The following is a 21596-nucleotide window of genomic DNA, read 5'->3' as shown; positions in this document are numbered from 1 at the left end:
CCCTGTGTGGTGTCACTTCCGCCAGCGCCCGACGGCGCGCCGGGAGTCTGGGTCTCGCGAACGCGCCGGAAGCGTCCCTACAGCCGGGAACGCGCCTCGCGGATGACAACAAATTCGTCGCGCGGCGGCAGTGGAGGTGTCTGCCTCAGCCTGTGCCGCCTCCCCTCGCGCTCTCTTGCACTTTCTCTGAGCCGGTTGGGATCTCCCTCGGAAGTCCCCTGGCCTGGGGCCAGGAGGACCCCACTGCGTCTTGCCTCCGCCAGGCCCAGCGCGAGCGGCGCGGCGCCGGCGATGGGGTCTCCCTGAGGAACTCCCGGCGCCAAACAGCGATGAAGGGGCCGCCCCAGGCTTAGGCCCCGCCGCGGCCTGGAGCCGGAGTCGCTACCCTGAGGCCGGAGCCAGCGCCACCCGCAGCCGCAGTCAGCCCAGCTGCCAGCAGTCACCATGCCTTGGCCGTTTTCGGAGTCTATCAAGAAGCGGGCCTGCCGGTACCTCCTGCAGAGGTACCTGGGCCACTTTCTGCAGGAGAAGCTGAGCCTGGAGCAGCTCAGCCTGGACTTGTACCAAGGCACCGGGTCCCTCGCCCAGGTCCCCTTGGACAAATGGGTAAGAGCTGCCGGGCAGCCAGCCGGGCGGGGCTCGCTCCCCTCTTTAGGGCGCTTTGAACCGGTGCCATCCAAGATTGGTGACAGTCATTCCCTCCTTGGGAATTGTTTGGACCCGAGTGTGGCACGGCTCAGATAAATGTGTTAGAGTGTTGTTTAATCTGTTTAACAAGTTTGCTCTCCTGAATCACGTGTTCCGGAAACTTAACAGATGTAATGGAATCTACACTATGGGAATAATTGAGTCAGTGCTTCGGGGGGTCTGTGAAGCAGGCTCAATAGGTCCGTGGGAGGAGGTGACCAGAATTGTCCCTTGGGATGTGAGGGGCCGCAGGGTTTTGTGGCAAACAAACCCTGCCTTGTGCGATGACATTCTGGAACGATTAAGGATGAAGAGGACCTCTGGATGTCAGAATCCCTAGTTATTGGTTTTGGGTTGGCCACTTGCACACCATGTTTGCCTTGTTTGTCATCGTGCAGCGTTTGCCATCTGGAAGAAAGTTAGGTGAAGGCCTCCTGTGCCGGTTTGCCTGCTTTTGCTTGATTATATGTTTACAAGATAGGTTTGTGTACCCAGCCTGTGAATGGTCGTGTGGCCCTAGTAGTGCTGTTGAGTTACGCCTCTTTGCTTCACGTGACAGATCGTAAAAGCAGGTGTTGCAAAAGCGCTGAAGCTGCAATTTTCAGACATTTTAAAACCTGTCTTCTACTTGTCATCTAGAGGCTGTGAGTTCACTCATTGGTATACAGGTGCTTCATCTGAATTTCAACTCACCACATACAGTTGTACCTGCATTTGGGTGTTCAATGCATAATATTTTACTTAAAGTATATTCACTTTTGGGTTTGACAGGAATAGAGTGGCTTCCACCCTTTGCCCAACCCATACTTCCTTAGCCACAGAAAATCTTAAATGATGGAAATACCTTATTATGACCCTTAAGTGAATTTGTGCTAGAGACTATAAATCAGTATATAATTTTATCAGTATGTACATGACTTAAACTAGGGAGAGTACGCAAGATAGTGGAAAGAGCCCTGGTTTGAGAGCAGTAAGACCCAGTCCCTCACCAGGAGGTGAGAGTCCTACCCTTGGAGAGACTCTCCGTCCGCCACAATTAGCCAAATGGTAATGGACTTAGCAATTCACCTGAGTTCAGTCAACACTAATGGAGCATACACTTCATCTCTGTGTCGTATTATGGTATTGTAATGCTGTAATTCTTAAAAAAGATAGGGATTCTGATGTATATTTTTGAATTCAACGACCCATGATTCTATACTTTTTATACAGTTATGAATAGATTATCTTGAAAAAAGAGGGTTCAAGATTTATTAATGCCTTTTGTGGGTCGAAGGACTTTATATGCATTATTCTTTGATGACTTTAGCCCTATAAGGTGGGCATTAATATATCCATTTTACAGATGGAGTTAAGCAATTTGCCCCGTCGCACATCTAGCAAGTATTACATCACATGGCCTAAGATCAAAAGAAAGGCAGTTAATGTTTATTGAGTATGTATTTATGTCAGGCATTGTAGTAGGCACTTTCATTTGTGAGGTTTTATTTAGTCCTTATGGGAAGTCAGAGGTAGTGATATTTGAATTTTATAGTTTGAGTTCAGAAGCATTGGCAAAATGATTTTTGACTAAACTTAATCTGAGGATTATGTTTTGTTCTTGATGGGTGGGTTTTGTAAACTAAAATAATGTTAAAGCATCCAGTAAACATTTCCGGTTGCTGATTTTTTATTTTCATGTGCTGTGTTGATGGTTAGGATAAATCTTGGTGTAACACTTAGATATAGCTATTCAGAGTTCTGATTCCAAATTTAGTTTATTTTGAAACTTGATTTTTTTTTTTTTTTTTTTTTTTGGTAGAGGATTCTCTTGCTTTGTTGCCAAGGCTGGTCTTGAACTCCTGGTTTCAAGTGGTCCTCCCACCTCTGCCTCCCAAGTGCTTAGATTACAGGCATGAGCCACAGGACCCAGCCAGATACTTGATTTTAATGACTTTCATGACTGGAAAAAAGGTACCTTCAGAGATTCATCGATCCTAATGGAAAAACTGATCCTAATTGAAGAATTGCTCTACGCCTAATGTTTCAATTCTAAATGATCAATTATGCAAAGAATTGTGTTGAACTTGGCAATGACATTCCTTTCATTCCTGATCTCAATCAGTTTTTCTGTTACTATGACTAATTGACATTGCATATATACACACAGGTTTAAAATTCAATTTTTCAAGCTCTTTGTTCAGAAGACTTAGATTGGTTGGAATAGTCTTTACATGTCTTTAAACATTTTGTAAACTATATAGATAATGACTTAAAAAATAAGCAATGTTTTTAATAGACATCGTTTTCAGCAACAAAATTATGGAACAATGGAAACATTTCCAAATACAGTTTTTCAAATGTTCTCCTCATAGTACAAGTAGTCTTTGAAAAGTGGTTGCTTTCTTACTCATTATTAAAGTGCTATCTTTATTTTGAAAAGACAGATTAAGTGTGTTCTGTTTTTTGGAAAATATCTGCTAGGGAGCATGTACCACTGATAGTCCTTGTCATAAATTCATAAACAGTCAGTGGAGAATTCTTCTCTGTGTAAAAGGAAAATGCTTATCTTTAAATCCAACCCTTACACACTTGGCCATAGGAGAGACCAGGAAACCAGAAAGTAATTGCCATTCACTGTCTCTTTACAGAGATTCTACTGTTTAAAGATCTGTTTTTATTCTGTAGAATGTATGCGGAAATGTTTCGGTGTGCAGAAGTGGAAGGAACATCCAGCTGAGGGCACCACTCTTAATCCTTCTCTGTTGTGGAACTACTAGTCTTCTCTTTGTACCAGTTTGATATATGGCCTGAAGGAAGGTGCCAGTGCCCATTTGTATATTAAATACAAGTACAACTTTTTAATCTAAATTTGGAAAATGTAGAATGTCTCATTTTCTTCTCACATCCTTATGAATCATCTGATAATACTTTAGGATATATACATCCAGTTTTGGAGATTACTACCTTAAACGTGGCATGAAGTGGAGGGAGGAATAGAGGCAAGGGGTTTGGGATTGTTCCATCATTGGAATAGTCTGTCTAAGATGGAATAGTCTGTCTAAAGATTTCATAAACTCCTTGTCCCTAGAAGTGGTTGAAATGGCAAAATGTTGAAAGGAGGAAATTCTATTTGGGTAGGAAGTTGGATTTAATGACTCATTCCTTTTTAACTCTTTATGACTGTGCCTTTATTTTTGTTTTTTAAATGGAATTTCTTTCATTAATCGATTCAATACATTTATTGAGCTCTTAGCATGTGCCACTGTGAGGGGCTGGGGGATACAGCAGTGAACTAAACAAAGACCCTTTTCTTACACGAGCTCAAGAAGATAGACATTAACAATTTATTACACTGAGGCCTTTTATTTTATTTTATTTTTGAGACAGGCTCTCACTCTGTCACCCAGACTGGAGTGCAGTGGCATGATCTAGGCTCACTGCAGCCTCAACCTCCTTGGCTCAAGTGATCCCCCTACCTCTCCTCCCCTCCCTGCAGTAGCTGGGACTACGGGTGCTTGCCACCACACCTGGCTAATTTTTGTATTTTTTGTAGAGACGGGGTTTCGCCATGTTGCCCAGGCTGGTCTCGAACTCGTGGACTCAAGCAGTCTGCCCACGTCAGCCTCCCAAAGTGCTGGAATTACAGACATGAGCCACCTTGCCCGGCCACTGAGGCCTTTTAACTTCAGTTTAATAATGTTTTGATTGCTGCTTATATTCTCTTGGTGTTTAATAAAATCATCTTCAGTTCAAGAAACATTGATTACTGATTATTTGTCAAAGACCACCTGGAGACTAGAATGTTGCCTTCACTTTTTCTGTTTATATGCGTGAAACTCATTGATGATAATTGAAAGCAAAATGCCCTTAAACAGAAAAATAAAAAGCTCTAAAGAACTCTATATTGGCCGGGCGCGGTGGCTCACGCCTGTAATCCCAGCACTTTGGGAGGCCGAGACGGGCAGATCACGAGGTCAGGAGATCGAGACCATCCTGGCTAACGTGGTGAAACCCCGTCTCTACTAAAAAATACAAAAAACTAGCCGGGCGCGGTGGTGGGCACCTGTCCCAGCTACTCGGGAGGCTGAGGCAGGAGAATGGCGTGAACCCGGGAGGCGGAGCTTCCAGTGAGCTGAGATCCGGCCACTGCACTCCAGCCTGGGCGACAGAGCATGACTCCGTCTCAAAAAAAAAAATAAAATAAAAAAAAAAAAAAAAAAAAAAAAAGAACTCTATAGTGGGACATTTATTTGCTGAGTAGTTCAGGTGGCTCCACTTTAAGAGTTATTTTCTTGTAGTATAGTAGTGACTAAAAAAAAAAAAAGAAACACTTCATAGGACTGGTGAGGAAACACTTCATAGGACTGGTGTGGAAAATGTTGCTTGAGCCAAGTAGGTTGAGAATTTTTACTACTCATATATTATAGTAGCCTTGGATTTTCACAGAATGACTGAATTTCAGGGTACCTTATGCTACAAGATACATGGGATTTTGCCTAAGTGGTTATAAGACTGGACATAAATATTACCTATTTAAACATCTTATACTTAGGGAAATTATTTTGTAGCTTAGTGGTACAGTGTAAATTCTGAAACTGTTGACTCTCCAAAACTGTTAACATTTACCAGTTTTTTTCTTTTTTTCCTTTTGTTTTTTTAGAGACAGTCTCTGTTACCCAGGCTGGAGTACAGTGGTATGATCAGCTCACTGCAGCCTCAAACTCATGGGTTCAAGTGATCCTCCAGTCCAGCCTCCTGAGTAGGTGGAGACTACTGGTGTACACCACCACAGCCAGTTAATTTCTTTTAATTTTTGTAGAGATGAGATTTCACTATGTTGCCCAGGCTGATCTTGACCTCCTGGGCTCAAGGGATCCTCCCACCTCAGCCCCCGCAGTTGCTGGAATTATAGGCATGAGCCACTGTAGTACCAGGCCTCTTTAATATTACTCTTCACTGCTATAATAAACCTTTCTGTATTTAGAGGTTTAAGTTTATTTCAACTTCTCTGCCACAAAATTGGGACAGAGTGGTGTTTACTGAGAAGAGTTCCATCAAGTCCCGTTTCTTACATGGTTATCTAAGGTTGACAGCTCTCCACTTTACAAAGGCTAAGTCATTGCCTACATATGCTTTAAAAGACTGTTAGGTTTTTAATTGTTCATTTTTAACTATAAAATTAATATATGCTCATTACAAAAAATTCAAACAGTAAAGAAATATATGAGGTATGAAGTAATAGAGCTTAATCCCATCTCTTCCGGAGATAACATATGGTACAAAAGTTTCAAACTTTTAGTTCTGGAAATACTTAATACATGAAGCAAGCAGTTCTACTTACCTTTTTAAGTATTTTATGATGGGCCATTTTTTTTAATGGAACGTGTCAGACATTCTTTAAAAAAAAAAAAAAACAAACTTTGAAAAAATCTGAAAAACCCAAGTAGAGGGAAGAACCTTGATGTCCGTAACTTGTGGTACCTAGTTGCTGTGAAATAGGAAATTCTAGAGAAGGAGCAGGTTTTCTCCACTGTCTGGAGTTGGGAGTGGGAGGGGAATATTGAGATTGGATAGAGAATAAGTTTTACTATATTGATTTTTGAGGGGACTTTAGAATGTGGGGGCTTTAGAATGTGGGGACCTTAGATCCAGGTAGAGAGGCTCAGGAGGCACTGGGAAGTATAGGAAGATTGCAGTTGTGAAGATATGGGAGTTACCAGAGTATCAATAGTGAATAACACAGTGGGAAGAGATGGAACTGCACAAAGTGCATGGGTAGTAAGTAGATTAGCTTGAGAAACAAAAAAGGCTGAAGATGAAACTTAGATGAACTCCAACATGTTAAGTTGTAGAGGATCAGAAAAAAGACCGAGATGGTGAAGTGTTACAGAAGTCAAGGGAAGTTAGAATTTCAAAAAGGGGGAGTGGTCCTAGGAACTAGGTAGAGATGAGAATTCAAGAAAGACGAGGACTGAATATTATTTATTGCATTTGTCATTTTAATGGTGGTTACGAGCAGTTTCAGAGGAGCTGAGGGTTAGAAAGTCACTTGTAGTTTGCAGTTTGAGCAGAAAAAATGGGGTTGATGGCTAGGGGAAACATGGAGCAAGGTAGGGGTTTTAGTTTACTTTTGAAGATAATAGTAATCATTTATTAAATACCTTCCATCTCTATATACTGTACTGTGTGGGTGCTTTTACATACATTATCTTACTCTAAATTGGGTACTATCCATTCACTGTGAGGTTAAATAACTTACTCAAGCTTAGTATTAAACAGTGCAGCAAGATTTGAAACCTGTCTTTCTGACTTCTATATCTTTTTTTTTTTTTGTGCACCACACTGCCCCAGATTCAGAAACTTGAGCTTCTCAGACATAACAGCACTGGGTTCACCTGGGAATTTGCTGACATTCAGGCTTCTGGCTCCTTCCATACAGATTTTGGCTCTAGAAATTCAAGAATCTGCATTTTTAATAAACATCCTAGGAGATTCTGATACATGTGGTCCTTGACTGCGTTTTTAAAAGCACTTGCACTAAAGGAATGGAGAGTTTTTCCATTGTGTTTTAAAAGCTTGTTTTATGAGCCAGCCCCAAACCAGTAAGTACTACAGTAAAAAAAAATTATGATATGTTAACACATGATTTTGCTTAGCCTCCTGCAAAATCTTCCATTGTGAAAATACATTCCTCTTTTTCTTGTTGTGTTTCTGCAGTGATTAATTGAAGACCTTTTGCAAATTACTTAGTTTTTCTGATCCTCAATTGCTATATTTGTAAGGTAGGCACAAAAATACCTAATTCGGAGGGTTATTGTGAGGATTTAATGCAGGTATAAATGTAGGTATAAAATAGTACACTCTAGTGTCCTGTATGTAGTAGGTGCTATTTAAATGTTAATCTAAATTAGTTAATGCACTTTTTTTTTTTTTTGAGACAGAGTCTTGCTCTGTCGCCCAAGCTGGAGTGCAGTGGTATGATCTCTGCTCACTGTAAGCTCTGTCTTCCGGGTTTACGCCATTCTCCTGCCTCAGCCTCCCGAATAGCTGGGACTACAGGAACCTGCCACCACGCCTGGCTATTTTTTTTGTATTTTTAGTAGAGATAGGATTTCACCATATTAGCCAGGATGGTCTCGATCTCCTGACATTGTTTTTTTTTTTTTTTTTGAGACAGAGTCTGGCTCTGTCGCCCAGGCTGGAGTGCAGTGGCCGGATCTCAGCTCACTGCAAGCTCCGCCTCCCGGGTTTACGCCATTCTCCTGCCTCAGCCTCCCGAGTAGCTGGGACTACAGGCGCCCATCACCACACCTGGCTAGTTTTTTGTATTTTTTAGTAGAGACGGGGTTTCACCGTGTTAGTCAGGATGGTCTCTATCTCCTGACCTCGTGATCCGCCCGTCTCGGCCTCCCAAAGTGCTGGGATTACAGGCTTGAGCCACCGCGCCCGCCCAATCTCCTGACATTGTGATCCACCTGCCTTGGCCTCCCAAAGTGCTGGGATTACAGGCATGAGCCACCGCATCCGGCCAGCTCATGCACATTTTTATGCTCTGTCTTATCTCGATTTGAATTCTGATGCCTTGGTTTAAACTAATAAAGATGTATTCTCTGCCTACTTAATCTATGGAACTACGTATTAAAAAGAAACATATAATTTAGTGTTTGCTTTTCTTCATATTGTCAAGCACACCTTGAGTTCCTTTACAGAGCTCATCATTGTACTAGGTAGGTACTGTGAAAGAGAACGATGGCCCACATTTGCAAAGTGTTTGCTTAGTACCAGGAACTATTAATATGTTGGTAGTTTTACATGTATTACCTCATTAATGGTCACAGTAACTCTGTGGAGTTACTATTTCTATTTTATGGAGGAGGAAATTGAGACTTGGAGATTAAGGATTTGTTCAAAGCCACCCAGCTAGCTAGCTAGTAACCTTAACATATGCTATTTTAAAGGAGTGGGCTTCTCACACCTCCAACCATCTGATCTTTGACACACCTGACAAAAACAAGCAATGGGGAAAGGATTCCCTGATGGTGCTGGGAGAACTGGTTAGCCATATGCGGAAAATTGAAACTGGACCCCTTCCTTACACCATAAGCAAAAATCAGCTCAAGATGAATTAAAGACTTAATTATAAAACCCCAAACTATAAAAACCCTAAAAGAAAATCTAGGCAGTACCATTCAGGACATAGGCATGGGCAAAGATTTCGCAATGAAGTTGCCAAAAGCAATTGCAACAAAAGCAAAAATTGAGAAATGGTTATCTAATTAAACTAAAGAGCTTCTGCACAGGAAAAGAAACTATCATCGGAATGAACAGACGGCCTACAGAATGGGAAAACATTTTTGCAAGCTATCCATCTGACAAAGGTCTAAAATTCAACATCTACAGGGAACTTACACAAATTTACAAGAAAAAAACAACCCCATTTAAAAAGTGGGCAAAGGACATGAACAGACACTTCTCAAAAGACAACATACATGTGACCAACAAACATGAAAAAAGCTCGACATCACTATCATTAGAGAAATGCAAATCAAAACCACAATGAGATACCATCTCTCACCAGTCAAAATGGCTATTATTAAAAAGTAAACAACAACAAAAACAAAACACATGTGCTGGTGAGATTGTGGAGAAAAAGGAATGCTTTTACACTGTTGATGGGAGCGTAAATTAGTTTAACCATTGTGGAAGACAGTGTGGCGATTCCTCAAAGCCCTAGAGGCAGAAATACCATTTGACCTAGCAATCTCATTACTGGGTATATGCCCAAAGGAATATAAATTGTTCTGTTAGAAAGAGATATGCACGCTTATGTTCATTGCAGCACTATTCACAATAACAAAGACATGGAATCCACCCAAATGCCCATCAGTGATAGACTGGATAAAAAAAGTGTACATATATACAATGGACTACTATGCAGCCATAAAAAGGAATGAGATCACGTCCTTTGCAGGCACATGGATGGAGCTGGAAGCCATTATCCTTGGCAAACTGATGCAGGAACAGAAAACCAAATACTGCATGTTCTCAAGTGGAAGCTGAATGATGAGAACACATGGACACATGGTGGGAACAGCACCCACTGTGGCCTGTCAGAGGGTGAGGAGTGAGAGGAGGGAGAGCATCAGGAAGAATAGCTAATGGATTATGGGCTTAATACCTAGGTGATGGGATGATCTGTGCAGCAAACCACCATGGGATGCATTTACCTATGTAACAAATGTACTACACATGTATCCCTGAACTTAAAAGTTGGAAAAAATAAATGAAGGAGTGGTCTTTAAACATGTTTGCTCAATTATCTCTGAAATTAAAAAAAAAAACTTCATATTCCTTGTACGTTTAAAATTGACTTACTTTTTAAATTATAATTTTAAATAGTTGTAAAGAATAACTTCTGTTTAAATATTGATATTAAAATATAACTTTTTTCATCCAGTGGGATTTAAAAATCATACACATTATCCATTAAAAATGCTTGAACAATCTCTTCGTTAAAGTTGGAAATTTAACGTTGTATCTTTTTCCATTGAACTCCTATGTCCATTTTACTTTCTTTGCAAGATTACATTGTAATTGATACAGTTTATGCTTGTCTTTTATTGATCATGCTGTTATTTCTCTACAATAAAAACATATATAAATTGGAATTGTTTATATTAAATTTTTTTTCTGTTGCCATTAGGCTTTCTTTTGCATTAAGCAAATATTTTCTAGTGTAACATTTTAATTCCTTTAATGGTTATATATATATGTATAATTTTTTTGAGACAAAGTCTCGCTGTGTCTCCCTGGCTGGAATGCAGTGGCACAGTCTTGGCTCACTGCAACCTCAGCCTCCCGGGTTCCAGCGATTCTTGTACCTCAGCCTCCCGAGTAGCTGAGACTACAGGCCCACCATGCCTGGCTAATTTTTTGGGTTTTTAGTAGAGACAGGGTTTCACCATGCTGCCCAGGCTGGTCTTGAACTCCTGAGCTCAGGCAATCTGCTCGCCTCTGCCTCTCAAAGTGCTAGGATTACAGGTGTGAGCCACCATGCCCGGCCCAGAATGTATTTTTAAATTGTTTCTTAGGGGTTGCTCTAGGGCTTACTATATTCATTTTATCAGTAACAGTAATGTGTTGCTTAACGACAGGGATATGTTCTGAGAAACGGGTCATTAGGCAGTTTTGTTGTGTGAACATCATAGAGTGTACTTGCCTAAACCCAGTGGTATAGCCTACTGTATATATAGGCTATGCAGTACAGCCTGTTGCTCCTGGGCTATAAACCTGCACAGCATGTTACTGAATACTGTAGGCAACTGTGACACAATGGTATTTGTGTATGTAAACATAGAAAAGGTATGTACGAATATGGCATAAAATAAAAAAATTTTAAAAAGATAAAAGTTGATATGGCTGTTTGGAGCACTTACCATAAATGGAGCTTGCAGGACTAGAAATTCCTCTGAGTGAGTCAGTGAGTGAATGTGAAGGCCTAGGCCATCACTCTCCAATACTGTAGACTTTATAAATACTGTATGCTTCGGCTAGACTATATTAATAAAGGCATCTTTCTTTTTCAATAATAAGTTAACCTGAGGTTACAGTAACTATAAACTTTAAAAATGTTTTAAACTTTTTGTTTCTTTTGTAATAACATTTAGCTTAAACACACATTGTACAGCTATGCAAAAATATTTTTTCTTTATATTCCTATGCTATGAGCATTTTCTTTTCTATTTTTAATTTTTTTTTTTTTACTTTTTAAACTTTTTTGTCAAAAACTAAGACACAAACACACACATTAGCCTAGGCCTACACAGGGTCAGGACCATCAATGTTACCGCCTTCTACCTCCACATCTTGTTCCACTGGAAGGTCTTCAGGGATGGTAACATGCATAGAGCTGTCCTCTCCTGTGATAACAATGCTTTTTTCTGGGTACCTCCTGAAGGACCTGCCTGAGGCTGTTTTACAGTTAACATTTTTTTTTTTTAAGTAGGAGTATATTCTAAAATAATGATTAAATAGTATAGTATAGGTATTAAATACATAAGCCAGTAGCATGGTTGTTTATTATCACTCTCAAGTATTACGTACTGTATGTAACTGTTTGTGCTAGACTGGCAGAGCAAGAGGTTTATTTACACTAGCATCACCACAGACATGTGAGTAATGTGTTTTGCTATATCGCCTTATGATGGCTACGATGTCACTAGGTGATAGGAATTTTTCAGCTCCATTATAATCTTACAGGACCACTATCCTACATATGGTCTGCTGTTGACCAAATGTCCTTCTGTGATGCATAACTTTATTTCCTTCAGAAAATCATGGAGCTTTAAGTGTTACTTTTCTTCTGGATTGTGTTGTAATTGCAATTATTGTTAAGTGTATAGTTGATCAAAACGGTATAAATTTATGCATTTTGATAATTAAGATCAAAACAGTATAAATTTATGCATTTTGATAATTACCCCCTTTTTTTTTTGAGACAAAGTCTTGCTCTCTCACCCAGGCTTGGGTGCAGTGGGTGATCACAGCTCACTGCAGCCTTGAGCTCCTGGGATCGAGCGATTATCCCCACCTTAGCCTGCCAAGGAGCTGGGACTACAGGCATGGGCTGCCATCTAGTTTTTGTATTTTTGTATTTTTTGTTTGTTTGTTTGTTTGTTTTAGATGGAATCTTGCTCTGCTGCCCAGGCTGGAGTGCAGTGATGCAATTTCAGCTCACTGCAACCTCTGCTTCCTGGGTTCAAGTGATTCTCCTGCCTCAGCCTCTCTAATAGCTGGGATTATAGGCATGGGCCACCATGTCCGCTAATTTTTGTATTTTTAGTAGAGACAGGGTTTCACCATGTTGGCCAGGCTGGTCTCAAACTCCTGACCTCAGGCAATCCGCCTGCCTCAGCCTCCCAAAGTGCTGAGATTACAGGCTTGAGCCACCACGCCCGGCCAATTTTTGTATTTTTTGTAGAGACAGAGTTTCACCATGTTGCCCAGGATGATCTCAAATTCCTGGATTCAAGCCATCCTCCTGCCTCAGTCTCCCAAATTGCTGGGACTACTGGCATGAGCCACTGTACCCAGCAAACATAAAAACTTTGATTGGAAATACATTTCTTAATGATACAGGTTGGTTGTGATCCCCTCCTCCCTAATTTGTTAGTGCATCCGTAGGTGAATATACTTAGAGCTGGAATTCAGTAGGGGTCAGCATACATTTTATTCTAAATTTAAAAAATAGATAGAAGCTTGAGAAATACCAATGTTATAAATCAGTAGATGAGAACTGAGAGATTTTGCAGGAGCAACATCACTTAGTTCTTTGAATTTCTGAGTGTCATGCCAAAAAAAAGTATAAGATGGGAAAAGATAGAAAATGTACTGCTGGCCCTGTCTGGAGGTTTTTATACCTTAGACAGTACATAAGGGAGAATTTCTGAAGGGAGAAATATACGGCTTTTTTGGCTAAGTGGGAGAAGGAAGATTGTACAAGGAACTGTGGGACAGGAGACCCAGCGTAATGCCACCACTGTCTGTAGTCTGCTCAGTCGGTTTTAGGAAAGAATATGTCTGGATGTTTATACCTTAAAACCATCCATGCCCATGTACTACTGGGAAAGTCTTTAGGATTAAACAAATGTCAGCATGAAGAAAGCCTTTTAAAGTAGTAATCTCCAAAAATAAAACAAGCTGATCCAAGTCTCACTATTCAACACTGGGGTGTAATACGACAAAGAATTGTAATACTACCCTATGCAATATACCATGCAGGAAGCACTTTACATATAAGCTGGCATTTAATAAATATTTGTTATTTTAATTTGAAAAGTAAGTTGTCTTTAAAAAATTGCATTTACGTTCATTCTGTCTGTCTCCTGTTGTAATCTGGTTTGCCCCACGATGCCACTGAAATTGGTTTTAATGGGATCACCAGTACTTTAAATATCACTTGAGTCTAGTAGGCATTTAAAAATCTTTGACTTCTTGTTAGCTTTTGTTGAGCTTGACCACTTTTCTCTGTCATGTTGTTTTTCCACGATTTTCTGGGACATGAACCTCTTTCAATTTTCCTTCTACCTCTCTGCTTTTTTTCTAGTTTCTTCTGCATGCTTCTCTTTCAAAACCCTTTTCTTAAATATTGGTGTCTATGAGTTCTGTCTTAAGCCTCCTCTCATTTTACTCTATAAAAGTTCCCAAACATTTCTCTCCTCATGCTGTGGCTTCAGTTACTCATTTGTTTATTATTTTATTATTTTTTTGAGACAGGGTCTTACTAAGTTGCTCAGGCTGGAGTGTAGGGGCACAGTCTTGGCTCACTATAACCTCTGCCTCCTGGGCTTAAGCATTCCTCCCACCTTGGCTTCTCGAGTAACTGGGATTACAGGCATGCACCACTATGCCTAGTTAATTTTTGTATTTCTTGTAGAGACAGGGTTTTGACGTGTTGCCCAGGCTGGTCTCAAACTGCTCAGCTCAAGATCCTCCCACCTCAGCTTCCCAGTGTTGGAGTTAAAGGCTTGAGCCACCATACCTGACCCATCCTGTGTGTTTGTAATGTTAATTTGTATCTCCAGCCCGGATGGCTCTCCTGAGCTCTAGCTGGAGGAAGCTCCAGCTTCGTCCTTAGCACCTGTACCTAGATGTCTTCTTAAATGTGTACTTTGGAACTGAACTTCTCATCTTCCCTCTAACCTGCTTCCCTGTGTTTCTGTATCTCAGTAAATGACACCTCTGTCTAAGCAATTGCCCAAGCCAGCCTCCTAAGTGTCATTCATAATTCTTCCTTTCCTTTATCCCTCATGATGCCAATTAATTATTCTGCTTCCTAAATATGTTACAAAAGTTTATCCACTTCTGACTGTCCTCAGTGTTGCTATCTGTGCCAAAACAACCTCTCTAGCTTCTATTACTCATAACAACCTTCCTGCTGGCATCTTCACTTCATGCTGTACATGGCAGCTGAAGAGGCCCACTCAAAGTTTTAATCTAATCATGGCATCCTTGCTTAAAGCCCTTCAATGGCTTCACATCACCCTTGAGATAAATTTCAGACTCTTTAACATGCATTACAAGGCTCTTTGGATCCTACTCTTCCTTATCTACATAGTCTTGTCTCAGGGTCTTCGCCCTGACACACTAAAGCCTAAAGCAACTTTTCTTTTTCAAATACTGTGGTGTATCAAATATATGTGCGTGTATTTCCTTGACTTCTGCTTTCTTTGAATCCTTCCACATGCTTTGTTTTTGCCTGGACCATTTTGCCTGATTAACTCCTTCCAGTCCTCTGGTCCCAGCTTAAAATAGCACTCCTTCAGGTGGGCTGCCTTGAATCTGCAGGTTAGGTTCTATTATGTGTTCAAATAGCACAGTGTATTTCCTCTGTATGTAATCATCACACTTTAATTACTTGTCTCTTTCATAGTATACTATCTTGTAAGCTTAGTGAGGATCGGGATCATCTTTATCTTGGTCTCTGCTTTCTTTTTAATTTTTAACTTTTAATTTTTGTGGGTACATAGTAGGTGTATATATAAATGGGGTACATGAGATATTTTGACACAGGCATACAATGCCTAATAATTACATCAGGGTAAAAGGGGTATGCCTCACCTCAAGCATTTATCCTTTGCATTACATATAATTCAATTGTGCTCTTTTAGTTATTTAAAAATGTACAATAAATTATAGACTGTAGCCACCTTGTTGTGCTATTAATTACTAGATCTTATTCAGTCATTCATTTTTGTTTTCTTTCTTTTTTTTTTTTTTTTGAGATGGAGTCGCCTGTCACCCAGGCTGGAGTGCAGTGGTGTGATGTCTGCTCACTGTAGCCTCCGCCTCCTGGGTCCAAGTGATTCTTCTGTTTCAGCCTCCCAAGTGCCTGGAATTACAGGCACGTCCTACCATGCCTGTCTAATTTTTGTAATTTTAGTAGAGATGAGGTTGCACCATGTTGGCCAGGCTGGTCTCGAACTCCTGACCTCAGGTGATCCGCCCGCCTCGGCCTCCCAAAGTGCTGGATTATAAGTGTGAGCCACCATGCCTGGCCCTTGGGCTTATTCATTTTAACTATATTTTTGTACCCATTAACCATCCCCCCACCCTGCTACCCTTCCCAGCCTCTGGTAACCGTCCTTCTACTCTCTATTGCTGTGAGTTCAATTGTTTTAATTTTTAGCTTCCATAGGTAAGTGAGAACATGCAAAGTTTGTTTTTCTGTGCCTGGCTTATTTCATATAACATAATGACATCTAGTTCCATTCAGGTTGTTGCAAATGACAGGATCTCATTCATTTTTATGGCTGAATTGTACTCCATTGTGTGTATGTACCACATTTTCTTTATCTGTTAATCTGTTAATGGACACTTAGGTTGCTTCCAAATCTTGGCTATTGTGAATATTGCTGCAATAAACATGGGAGTGTGGATATCTCTTCAATAAACTGATTTCCTTTTTTGGGGGCTATACCTAGCAGTGGGATTGCCGAATCATATAGTAGTTCTATGTTTAGTTTTTTTGAGGAACCTCCAAATTGTTCTCCATAGTGGTTGTAATAATTTACAATTCTACCAACAGTGTATGAGGGTTGCCTTTGCTCCACATTCTCTCTAGTATTTGTTATTGCCTGTCTTTTGGATAGAAGCCATTTTAACTGGGGTGAGATGATATCTCATTGTAGTTTTTTTTTGTTTTTTTTTGAGATGGAGTCTCGCTCTGTCGCCCAGGTTGGAGTGCAGTGGCCGGGTCTCGGCTCACTGCAAGCTCTGCCTCCCGGGTTCACGCCATTCTCCTGCCTCAGCCTCCCGAGTAGCTGGGACTACAGGCGCCCGCCACCTCGCCCGGCTAGTTTTTTTGTATTTTTTAGTAGAGACAGGGTTTCACCGTGTTAGCCAGGATGGTCTCGATCTCCTGACCTCATGATCCGCCCGCCTGGGCCTCCCAAAGTGCTGGGATTACAGGCTTGAGCCACCGTGCCCGGCCCTCATTGTAGTTTCGATTTGTGTTTCTCTGATGATCAATAAACACCTTTTCACATTCCTGTTTGCCATTTGTATGTCTACAAATGGCATGTAGACTTCTTTTGAGGAATGTCTATTCAAATAGTTTGCCCATTTCTTAGTAGGATTATTAGATTTTTTTTCCTGTAGAGTTGTTTGAGCTCCTTATATATTCTGATTAGTAATCTCATGTCAGATACAGAGTTTGCAAATATTTTCTGCCATTCTGCAAGTTGTCCCTTCACTTTGTTAATTGTGTCCTTTGCTGTGGGAAGCTTTTTAACTTGGTGTGATCCCACTTGTCCATTTTTGCTTTCATTACCTGTACTTGTGGAAGTCTCTGCTTTCTTTATACCTAGTGCCTAACACATATGGGGGCATATTTGACGCCTTTGAATAAGTTCACAACTTTGTGTTCTTGTTCTTGTGATTCAAAATGAACCTGTTTTTTTCTCCTTAGTGTCTCAATGAGATCTTGGAGTCAGCAGATGCACCCTTAGAAGTCACTGAAGGATTCATTCAGTCAATTTCCCTGTCAGTTCCATGGGGCTCTTTGCTGCAGGATAATTGTGCACTAGAAGTGAGAGGATTAGAAATGGTCTTCCGGCCTAGACCTCGCCCAGGTTGGTGTGTTGTATGTTTCTGTTTTGTGTGTTTCTATTTTTATTCTTCAGAGACTGGGAAAGTAGCCTGATTACATTAAATTTAGTATTTAATTTATTATTTTGCTTTGTATTTGTGAAATTTTCCATTGATAATACATTATGACTTGGCTCTTTGTATAATGTACATGTTTACACATTTAGAGTTGTTTCTTTCCCTGATTATTCACAGAAACTTTAGTATACAGATTATTTGGTTTATTTAATTATTTGTTACCAGTTATCTAAAATGAGACTTGGGTTTTAAAGATTCAAAATTATTGTGCCAGAAAGCAAGGAAGAATGTTCAAAGATTGATGGAGAAATGTTAAAGGGACACAGGATTGGTTGTCAAGGGGCTTCCATTGGCCAAATTTGGGGAAATTTGAGTATTACAAAGAATGATGACAGTAATGGTTTGTAACACATGAAATAAAAAAATCTCTAGGACGATACTGATACAGATAAATAAGTACGTAAGGTGGACAGGGAGAAGGAATGCTCTTCTTTATAGCAGAATAGCTACTTATAAATATAGAAAAACATGATAGAATTAGATAGAATTGACAATCTAGGTGACAGATATGTTGGTATGCAATGATAGAATTATAATCCCAAGTGCTGCCCAAAACATGAAAGTTTAAATTATATTTAGTAGAGTTAAAGTGAAATTCTGTATTTTGAAAACTGATATTGCATGCATGGAAATCATCTTTAGTAATCTGGCATTTAATTTACAAGAGTATTCTATCTTTTAGCCATGATTAGTGGATATAATATTTTTCTATGGGAAGGCAAACTTTCAAATATTTTTCTCTTTAAAACATTCCATTAGAAAGTCTTTTAAATTCCATTTTGGAAGGCAATAATTCTTGCGATCTCTGTCACTTTGCTTTGAATAATGTAGGGAGGTGTGGGGAGAATTTTCTCATGAGGGAAGATCTGGAAATGATTTTTCACATCTCATACGCTTCCTCCTCCAAGGATGCTCTTTTATTTTATCTACATTTATACTAATTTCCAAAGCCTGTATCATCTGCTACTTCTGCCACATTTCCTGTTAATTTTCTCAGCTAGAAGGGAAGAATTAACTAAAGAATTAATCTCTTCTTTTAGCTTTCATAATGTTTTCTGTTGACATTCAATAGTTGTCTATTAATTGTATCTTATTTCTTTATACAGCAGGTTCTCTGAGGGCAGAATTTACTATTATTTTTTCTACTTTCTACAGCAGGGTTAGCAAACTGTAACCTGTAGGCCAAATTGATCCTGTCATCTGTTTTTGTTAATAAAGTTTTATTGGAACACAGCCATGCTTATTTGTTTATTTACTTTAATGGCTGTTTTGTGCTCTGATATGAGAGTTGAGAAGTTGTGATATAGACCATGTGGTCCACAAAATAGAAAATATTTACTGTCTGACCCTTTACAGAAAAAGTTTGTCAACCCCTGCTTATAATATTTAGAACAGTTCCATGCATCTGTAGAATACCCATTAAGTATTTGTTGAATGAATACATGAATTGATATTTGGTAAAATATAACATGTTATGAGAGCACATTCTCTGGACTTTTTTCTGTGATTTTTTTTTTCTTCTTGGTTATTATAAGGTGATACTTAAATCTCAAGAGTACTTTCTAGAATATTGTTTACCTGGGTAATACCATGATATTAAAAATCTCTTAAAGGATTAAGAATTTATCTATTTGAAATGTGTTATTTTAAGAACTGGCATTGTTATAACTCTGAGAAATTATTTAGGATTAATTTATATTTTCCACAGCAACTGGTTCTGAGCCTATGTATTGGTCAAGTTTTATGACCAGCAGTATGCAATTGGCAAAAGAATGTCTTAGCCAGAAACTAACAGATGAACAAGGAGAAGGATCCCAGCCTTTTGAAGGACTTGAAAAGTTTGCTGAAACCATTGAAACAGGTTTGGTGTTACGGAGAATTTTAAAAAATTTAGATTTGATTTGGTAGTTTCGTGCCTTCGTGTAATAAGCTTTGTATAAGGCAAATCCATTGGAATGGATTTTTAAAAGAATGACTGTTCCCACTTCAGAACTTTAGAATGGAGGTATTTTAAATATTCCATTTAATTGTGTGGTTTTTTTTTTTTGTACCTTAGTTTCTCCATTTATTACGCTTGCATAGTGAATGGATTAGAATACAACAAATAGTGTTAGTCATTGTCCCAAGCATCTGTTGAGATGTAACATGGTTAAATGCTCAGTAAGGCAAAATATTTATCATAAAACTCAGGATTTAAGGATTTTAATGGAAAGAAATTCAGCTTCTTTATTTTGTAAACAAAAGTTCTTATCAAACTTTATTTATTTATTTGGAGGTTTTTATTTAGTATATATGTGGTCTCTTATGTTGACAATTACTTGTTTACTTTAGTACTAAGAAGAGTAAAAGTCACTTTTATAGATACTGTTTTGAGAATTGAACATGTGCCAGAAAATTCCAAAACTGGAACTGCACTTGAAATTCGAATAGAAAGGTAAGAATTCTTATGTCTGAAAATAAATGACCCTATTGTAACTCTTACATTACATTTTCAGGGAGGTTTTGGAGATTAGAGGTAATGATATGAAAATATTGCATAATTTCAGAGTATAGTGCTGCTCTTCAAGTTGTGTTTTAATTCTAATTCCATTATTGAAAACTTGAAAGTGCCAGTTGTGGTATAATTATGTCTAATACCATGTTGAATTTAAAGCAAGTTATTCTGTTTTAGTTAATAGCAAATCAGAATAATAAGCATTTGAGTGCCACTAAATTTAAGGCATTCCTGTGGGAAAGTTTCAGTTTTTTCATATTAACAATGCAATATTTAGCCATATTTCATTAACATGAAAGACATTTTTGTTTTGCTGTGCTTAATCTAAGTGCTGCTTTAGTGAGAAAGGCTAAGGCCACTATTTTGAGGATCCTGTAAGGATTATGTTAAGGTCAATACGCTCAATATTTACTTAAAAAGTATAAATACATGGGTTTTAGTTTTTTGTGTATGCCCACTTGAAGCCCTTATACGTAGCTGTAAAGCAAAGTTAATTTACATACATATACCTAAGCATTGATTTGAGGGAGTAACTGGTCACCCATGTATTAATGCTGTATGAACTGCCAACAGAAATGAGCAGGATGAAGCGCGTACACTGCATGAGCACCAGAGACACTTCGTACATGGATCTACTGGGGGTCTTTACTGCATTTTAAGCAGCTGTGTTATGGTTTCTGTCTTTCACAAAACACCTATTAGTAAAACAGTTGTTGTTAGCAGATCTTTGGAATTAGGGTCCATTGCCTTAAATAGTAGATTTTTAAAAATCTAAAATCTCATGCATTTAGAACCACATTATGTGTTTTGTTTAAACTAAAAATTAGTCACATGTAGGAATTCAAGAAATGTCTTTTGTGACTTGGAGCCAAATGCTGTCACACTGTTACCAAGAGATGTTTTGTGGGGGAGTACAGGAATTGTTTTCCTTAAAACTAACTTTAGGGAGTTAGTTTTTTTCTCTCAATTTAAGCCTCATAAAGTTACCATTTTGGAGTTAAGACCTCTTCATGAAAATATTTACGGTAGTAAAGCACGGTGAGACTGACCCACATTATAGGCATATTCTAAAAAGTGCTAACACTTGAAAAAACCCTTTAACTTAAAAAAGCTATGTGCGTTTCTTATTGTAAATAGGTTTTTCTGGGAGCTTTTTGTGAATGCTTTTTTAAAAAAATTTCAGAACTGTATACTGTGATGAAACTGCTGATGAATCCTCAGGAATTAATGTGCATCAACCCACTGCTTTTGCTCACAAGTTACTTCAGCTCTCTGGAGTGTCTCTCTTCTGGGATGAGTTTTCTGCATCAGCAAAATCTTCCCCAGTGTGTTCAACTGCACCAGTGGTAAGAAAAACAAAACAAAAAACCCTAAAACCATAATCAAAGATTTTTTGAAAGGTTTAAATGGGGGCTATTAAATTTTGCTAGGATATATAATATGTCTGAATGAGTCTCTGTCTTGAGATTTAATGCAAATATTCAGTAATGGTAATATGTATTTCAGAGATTTGAAAATACTAATATTTATATTCCTACCAGTGTGCTGTGTATTAGTCTGAAAGAGAAATGTTGGGTACTGTATGTTGGGGGGAAATGGTGTTGAAGTTGAGTATCCCTTATTCAAAATGCTGGAACTGTGTTTCAGATTTTTGAATATTTTTATAGATATAATGAGATATCTTGGGGATGGGACCCAAGTCTAAATA

General features: G+C 39.0%; 1 protein-coding gene across 2 annotated transcripts in view; it reads left to right on the top strand.

The window, feature by feature from the left end:
* Positions 1 to 104: 104 nt before the first annotated feature.
* The window catches only part of ATG2B (autophagy related 2B), an 84176-nt gene continuing 62684 nt past the window's right edge, over positions 105 to 21596 (top strand). For both annotated transcript variants that reach the window (XM_015144460.3, XM_001101467.5), the window contains exons 1-5: positions 105 to 606; positions 17138 to 17300; positions 19103 to 19255; positions 19726 to 19828; positions 21072 to 21234. In XM_015144460.3, the coding sequence (XP_014999946.1) occupies positions 445 to 606; positions 17138 to 17300; positions 19103 to 19255; positions 19726 to 19828; positions 21072 to 21234 (744 nt within the window). In that variant the 5' untranslated portion in view covers positions 105 to 444. The remainder of the gene's footprint in view (positions 607 to 17137; positions 17301 to 19102; positions 19256 to 19725; positions 19829 to 21071; positions 21235 to 21596) is intronic.

The sequence above is a fragment of the Macaca mulatta genome, chromosome 7 (assembly GCF_049350105.2).
Source record: "Macaca mulatta isolate MMU2019108-1 chromosome 7, T2T-MMU8v2.0, whole genome shotgun sequence".
NCBI lineage: Eukaryota > Metazoa > Chordata > Mammalia > Primates > Cercopithecidae > Macaca > Macaca mulatta.
The sequence above is the reverse complement of the archived record's forward strand: the minus strand, read 5'-3'. Positions and strand labels throughout refer to the sequence as shown.